This window comes from Ictalurus furcatus, chromosome 4 (genome assembly GCF_023375685.1).
Source record: "Ictalurus furcatus strain D&B chromosome 4, Billie_1.0, whole genome shotgun sequence".
Lineage (NCBI taxonomy): Eukaryota > Metazoa > Chordata > Actinopteri > Siluriformes > Ictaluridae > Ictalurus > Ictalurus furcatus.
The window spans coordinates 36,762,765-36,770,264 of NC_071258.1; the positions used below are offsets into that span (position 1 = coordinate 36,762,765).

Genomic DNA, 7,500 nt, shown 5'->3' on the forward strand with positions numbered 1-7,500 from the left:
CTCATTATTCAGCAGCACATAAAAATAGCACTTGATCCAACACATCTTATTATTCTACATTAAATTACTTCATATGGAGCTCTGACATTTCTGACTCAGTCAAGGTGATGAAGTGCTAAGGTGTGTGTGTGTGTGTGAGTATGAATATATGTGTGTGTATGCGTAGGTGTGTGTGTGTATATGTGTGTAGGTGTGTATGCGTAGCTGTGTGTGTGTGTGTGTGTGTGTTATAAGTGTGTTATTACAGCTCAGTGTGTAAATGTTTATAACACAGTGACAGTGAGGTGTTTGGCTCTCGTACCCTCCCCAGATTGTTGTGTTCCGCTGCGATCTCTCTGAAGAAAAAGTACACATAGTTCCCATAATCCACTGCATGCAGGAAGTGAGGCTCTGTAGGAGAGAGAGACAAGAGAGAGAGGGAGACAGGAGAGAGAGGGAGACAGGACAGGGAGGGAGACAGGAGAGAGGGAGACAGAAATAAAGAGAGTAAATTTGTGATGTAGTTTTGCTTAGAACTTGAGGTGGTGATCTAGTTCTCTGTGTGTGTGTGTGTGTGTGTGTGTGTGTGTGTGTGTGCATGCAATAATTCACAAGGTCACAGGCTCCGTCCCAAACCACCGTATTAAACAATAAATAACATGTTACACACTATATTAGCAGTGTGGTGATTTGGGATGGAGCCACAGGAAGTGTGCAGTTGCCATAGAAACCTGGAACACAAAGTGCTTAGCTAGTGCATGGTGTAGAGTTAGCACAATTATTAATGATGTAGTAAGTATGGTTGTGTGTGTGTGTGTGTGTGTGTGTGTGTGTGTGTGCGTGTGTTTTTACCCTTCAGCCATTTGGAGTCGTATTTGATGGTCCTCAGAGCCGAGCCGTCTCCCATACTGCGATAAATCACTGCATCACTCGCCAGGAAATCAGCTACTGTAGCCGAGTACAGCTTCCCGTCTACACACATACACACACGCGCACACACACACGCACACACACACACATGCACACACACATGCACACACACACACATGCACACACACACACACACACATACACACACACACACATACACACGCGCGCACACACACACACACACACACATACACACACGCACAGAGAGAAAGACACACACACATGATGGTGTTCCACAGGGTTTTGCTTTAGGTCCGCTGTTATTCTATGTTTATATGCAGTGTTTCAGATGTGTGTGTGTGTGAGAGAGAGAGAGAGAAGTGGTGTGCACCTGAGAAGAGTGCTACGTTGGTTTGTTTAGCGTCAAACGGACACCGAGCCAAACCGCTGATCTCCTCTCCATCAAACTCCAGATTATCCAGCTGAGAGAGAGAGAGAGAGAGAGGAGAGGAGGTATGTTATTACACTATTATTACACACCCTGTATATGTGTGTGTGTGTGTGTGTGCGCGCGTGTGTGTGCGCGTGTGTGTACCCTGTAGTAACGGCACATAGGGTTGAAGCCGTTGGTGCCGCAGATGAAGACGAGATCATCATTTCTGGGAACTAAAACTTTAATAAAGTTATGGCACTCATCCTGAGAGAGAGAGGGAAGGAGGAAGAGAGAAAGGGAGGGAGAGAGAGAGAAGGAGGGAGAGAGAGAGAGAGGAGGGAGAGAGAGAGGGAGGAGAGAGAGAGAGAAGGAGGGAGAGAGAGAGAGAGGAGGGAGAGAGAGAGGGAGGAGAGAGAGAGAGAAGGAGGGAGGGAGAGAGGGAGGAGGGAGAGAGAGAGAAGGAGGGAGAGAGAGAGAGAGGAGGGAGAGAGAGAGAGAGGAGGGAGAGAGAGAGGGAAGGAGGGAGAGAGAGAGGGAGGAGGGAGAGAGAGAGAGAAGGAGGGAGGGAGAGAGGGAGGAGGGAGAGAGAGAGGAGGGAGAGAGAGAGGGAAGGAGGGAGAGAGAGAGGGAGGAGGGAGAGAGAGAGGAGGGAGAGAGAGAGGGAAGGAGGGAGAGAGAGAGGGAGGAGGGAGAGAGAAAGGGATGAGTTGTGAACAGATTATAAGTTTCTTCCTGTTTGTAAAGGAAATATACTTGAAAAGTAAACAATAAACAATAAACAGTACACACAAAGTAAACAGTAAAGAGTAAATAAACAGTAAAAAGTCTCACCCTGTGTTTGCCCTTCAGAGCGCATGACTCCCGGTCCGCCTGACCCGACCTCCACGTCAACTTCTGTAACAACACCACTACATTACCCACAATGCCCTGCTGCTACTTCCTGTCTCACTGCACCTTTAATACGCTTAAATCTGATTTTACATATTCGTGAGTGAGGACAGGAGTCACTCACCCTGTAGGGAGTGATGTCATTCCTGTACGACTCCCTCAGACTCACCAAGTACACCTGGTCCCTGTTCAGAAGAGAGGCGGAGCTTAAGCCCATACTGATCATGTGATACCATCAGTGTAATAGTGATAGCTTAGAGATGTTATGCTTATCAGATATTCTTTTGATGACATTATGTTCTCAGAAAGAATGCGTGTGTGTGTGTGTGTGTGTGTTTTAACCTGCCGGCGATGAACAGTGTGTCCTGGATCCTGGTCATCAGCTGAAAGTCCAGCCGATGTTGGGATTCGTTTCCGGACGGCCGACCTCGGAAAACCGGATACTGTCGGGAATCTGTGGCGGGAAACAATTCGGATGGCAGGATATTGATTACTGATCAGCTGTAACATGTGTGATGTCCCGGTCCTTCAGTCGTGTCTCTCCTGTCCATAATGCTCAGTCAGAGTGTGTGTGTGTGTGTGTGTGTGTGTAATGAGTTCTCGTCCTCCAGACTTCTGTCTCTCCCTCATCACTCGCCGTCTCCATCACGTCTGTGTGTCCTGATAAGATCTACACACGTCTCTAATTATCTGCTCTTATCACCTGTGAGACTGTCAGCAGTGTGTGTGTGTGAGTGTGTGTGTGTGTGTTTGTGTGTGTGGGTGAGTGTGTGTGTGTGTCTCACAGTGTCTGTCCACGATGTCCAGTGCTGTGGTGTCCTCAGGGAAACTGATGGCGTGGGTTCGCACCAACAGCAGCAGCAGGTTGGGAAACATTACACACCACATCTCCCTCTGCTGAACACACACCCGGGGGTGTTACCTACACACACACACACACACACACACGTCACTGCAGATGTCAAATGCTATTTATAGAAATGACTGCGTTATACTGCATTACCTCCCGTCACTCCCACACACACATACACTGGCACCTGTGTGTGCGTGTGTGTGTGTGTGTGTGTGTGTGTGTGTTTACTAAGATTGAATGGGTAGGTTATTTGTTACTGATATCCATGATTAAAGGACAGAGGAAAGTCAAAGACATCAAAACAGTTAGATAAAGAGAGACTGTGGACATACGGACACACACACACACACACAGACACACACACACACACACAGACACCCACACTCAGACACACACACATAAATCTTGTCTCTGAGAGGATTATTACCGCTGAACAAGTCATACAGAATCAATGCATCATTTAAAATGAGTCATATAGTAATGAATCTATTCCTAATGAATAATACAGTACTGAATCATTTAGTAATAAATTATATGGTTCTGAATCATTTAGTAATAAATTATACAGTACTGAATCATTTAGTAATAAATTATACGGTACCGAAGCATTTAGTAGTAAATTATACAGTACTGAATCATTTAGTAATAAATTATACAGTACTGAATCATTTAGTAATAAATTATATGGTACTGAATCATTTAGTAATAAATTATACGGTACCAAATCATTTAGTAATAAGTTTTACAGTACTGAATCATATAGTAGTAAATTATACAGTACTGAATCATACAGTAATAAATTATACAGTACTGAGTCATACAGTAGTAAATTATACAGTACTGAATCATTTAGTAATAAATTATACGGTACCAAATCATTTAGTAATAAGTTTTACAGTACTGAATCATATAGTAGTAAATTATACAGTACTGAATCATACAGTAATAAATTATACAGTACTGAGTCATACAGTAGTAAATTATACAGTACTGAATCATTTAGTAATAAATTATACGGTACTGAATCATTTAGTAATAAGTTTTACGGTACTGAATCATATAGTAGTAAATTATACAGTACTGAATCATACAGTAATAAATTATACAGTACTGAGTCATACAGTAGTAAATTATACAGTACTGAATCATTTAGTAATAAATTATACGGTACCAAATCATTTAGTAATAAGTTTTACAGTACTGAATCATATAGTAGTAAATTATACAGTACTGAATCATACAGTAATAAATTATACAGTACTGAGTCATACAGTAGTAAATTATACAGTACTGAATCATTTAGTAATAAATTATACGGTACTGAATCATTTAGTAATAAGTTTTACGGTACTGAATCATATAGTAGTAAATTATACAGTACTGAATCATACAGCAGTAAATTATACAGTAATAAATTATACAGTACTGAATCATTTAGTAGTAAATTATACAGTGCTTAATCATATAGTAACAAAACCAATACTCCTGTAGTTTACACTGTTCCTGTCATTATGTGCAGTGATGATGTCATGCAGTGATGATGTCATTATGTGCAGTGAGATGTCATGCAGTGATGATGTCATTATGTGCAGAGATGATGTCAGTGGTGCCATCTTGTGTATTTTATTTTACACCAAGGAACATAAAATATTCAGAGACTACAGCTTTGTCCTTCATTGACTTAGTGTTGGAGTCACTCTAGCTGTTTGTGTGTGTGTGTGTGCTTTCAGGTTGCACTGTGTTTGACCTGTATAACATGCACGCGCACACACACACACACACACACACACAGATCTCCTTACAGTGACTTGAACACATCTGTTTATGTGCATATTAATGAACTTTGTGAATATGAATATTCATGAGGACAACAAGGCCAGAAAACAGATATAAACAGAGTGAGAAGTCAGAAGGTCATCTAAAGGTTGTATCATGAGTGCTTTCTCACACACATATGCAAACACACACACACACACACAAAAACATAGCCACTGACACTTCTGCATGGTCATTCCACCACTAATCAGAAGCTGTCACTCATGCTTAGCCCCGCCCTGATTGATGAGCATCATTGATCTGTAGTTATTGATCTGCGTGACCTGCACAACCTTCAGTGGAAGCGCTATGCTAATCTCACACACTAATACTATGATTAGCATGCAGGCTTTTAGCTAGTGCTGACTCGACTAAACTCCTGCAGTGCACTTGGGACACAGTCTTATTTAATTTTATTTTATTTTATCCAGTGTTAATATTCAGTTCTGTCAGTCGACCTGAGAGACTCAACAATGCTAAAAGTGTTAAAAAATCATGTGTTTACAAAAAGCTTGTTTGAAAAATATACAGCAGAAGTGAATAGAGTTTCTTATTTACAGATCTGTGTTCAGCCTGTTCACGTGTCTGCTTTCATTTAATCAACTGTGACGTCATTCTCTCACGTGCTCATTTATTTATTTATTTTTCGTTTTACTTTAAAATAATTTAACTCTACTGATCATTTCTTTTGTACATCAGTTCAATGGAATGAAAATTCAGGGCCTAAACCTAAACACCAACAAAGAGTACATTATTATTATTATTATTATTATTAATTAAAGTTTATTCATGTTGCATTTAACGTAATAATTTAAAAAGCACCAATTAAACATTTTCGGTTAAAGGAAAAACAGTCAGGTATACCTCACAAACATGACAAATAAAAGAGTTAACACCAGATATTAAACTATTAAATGAAACAGTCTGTAGACACTTAGTGAAGTGTGGGTTCTCTCTAGAACCTTGTGTTCTGTTTGGTTTTCTCCATCAGAGAGAGTTCCAAGTAAAATCTATTGCTGAAACCACGAAGCTTTAATTATCCAAACAACCTTTAAAGAGCAGGACGTTGTGTTCAGGTGTTCAGGTGTTACTCTGTGTTAGGTGTGAGGGAAATTACTCATTTTTACATTGTAATAAGTTTGTTCTTGTTCTATTTCATTCTCATCAGAGGATAACGCCTAAGAAGGCCATGTCATGTCACTGAGATCAGTACAGAATGTTTATCTGCTTACAGACACACAAACATGTTCTTCTGTTCAAGGTTCGTCTAAACATCTTCCAAGATCCTAAAACAAAGCCTGTTTGAACTGCCTCAAACCGCTTCTTATCGGTACACAGAAGTGTGTCATGCTCTGCGTTTCATATCTATAGTAGTGGTTTAGTACAAGGACTCCAGAGCGCTCTCATTATTCTATCCTGCTTTATTCCATCCTGTATTAACCATCTTTCTGTATTAAACCTTTTTACCTTCAGAGGACGAGTCTGCGAGTGTTGTCTAATTTCCACGACAATTTGGCGTCTCCTGGCTGGGCTGCGTGAGTCTTTCAGCTTTTCTGGACAACAAGCAAACCGGAGGACGCTCGTGGAGAAGTTTCACCCTGAAGTCTGTGTTGACGCGCAGGCGGTTTGCCCTATATTATGTAGAGCGAAAGACCGAGCAGCCTTACCACTGACTGATAGGAATCATCAAGAATTTAGAATTAGAATTAGAATTTTATGAAGTCATAGTGTACTGCTGTCTGTGTGTATGGAAGGGAGTCAAGAATTTAGAATTAGAATTGGAATTAGAATTTTATGAAGTCACAGTGTATTGCTGTTTGTGTGGAAGGGAGTCAGTGATATAAGAAATGCGTGTATTACATTGAGAGAAGTATCACATGGAGGCGATTTCTTATAAGACGTTCGGGGAACTTCGCCTCTGTGACGGCAGAGAGATTAGTGTTTCTTAGATCACCACTTCAAAACTAAGTTATATACTGACGGGTATAAATATATAGAGAGATAATAACGGTAAAAATATTTGCTAATGGAAAGAGTCCGGTTCAAGCAATAAATAAGTAAAGAGAGTACTTATTAAGAAGCACAAGAGGCGCAGTATTTTTGCGGCGGATTATTATCAAGTGGCATGCCCCACTGACTCATTCCATCACATCAGCGGTACGTGATACATCTGGCAAATTTAATGCACATGTAAATTCTACTGAGATAAAAAAAATAATAATAATAATTTTTTTTTTTTAAAAAAGAAGGAAAGAGAAAACTGTAAGTCCTACCAAATTAGGCATAGATATGAGCGCGGGCGTGTCGAGCGTGGAGGTGTTGAGTGTGGGCGTGTCAAGCGTGGAGGTATCAAGCGTGAAGGTGTCGAGCATGGAGGTGTTGAACATGGGCGTGTCGAGCGTGGAGGTATCAAGCGTGGAGGTGTCGAATGTGGGCGTGTCGAGCGCAGAGGTGTCGAGCGTGGGCGTGTCGAGCGTGGGTGTGTCGAGCGTGGAGGTGTTGAGCGTGGGCGTGTCGAGCGTGGGCGTGTCGAGCGTGGAGGTGTTGAGCGTGGGCGTGTCAAGCGTGGGCGTGTCGAGCGTGGAGGTATCAAGTGCAAAGGTGTTGAGCGTGGAGGTATCAAGCGCGAAGGTGTTGAGCGTGGAGGTATCAAGCTCGAAGG

The 7,500-nt window shown here is 41.6% G+C and overlaps 1 protein-coding gene across 8 annotated transcripts in view; it reads right to left on the reverse strand.

Moving 5' to 3' along the window:
- The window catches only part of sema6dl (sema domain, transmembrane domain (TM), and cytoplasmic domain, (semaphorin) 6D, like), a 35,254-nt gene that overhangs the window by 17,742 nt on the left and 10,012 nt on the right, over nt 1–7,500 (reverse strand). For all 8 annotated transcript variants that reach the window (XM_053623859.1, XM_053623857.1, XM_053623853.1 and 5 more), the window contains exons 2-9: nt 2,956–3,092; nt 2,513–2,624; nt 2,295–2,355; nt 2,114–2,176; nt 1,445–1,546; nt 1,241–1,331; nt 832–951; nt 302–390 (exon numbers count right to left, since the gene is read on the reverse strand). In XM_053623859.1, the coding sequence (XP_053479834.1) occupies nt 302–390; nt 832–951; nt 1,241–1,331; nt 1,445–1,546; nt 2,114–2,176; nt 2,295–2,355; nt 2,513–2,624; nt 2,956–3,058 (741 nt within the window). In that variant the 5' untranslated portion in view covers nt 3,059–3,092. The remainder of the gene's footprint in view (nt 1–301; nt 391–831; nt 952–1,240; nt 1,332–1,444; nt 1,547–2,113; nt 2,177–2,294; nt 2,356–2,512; nt 2,625–2,955; nt 3,093–7,500) is intronic.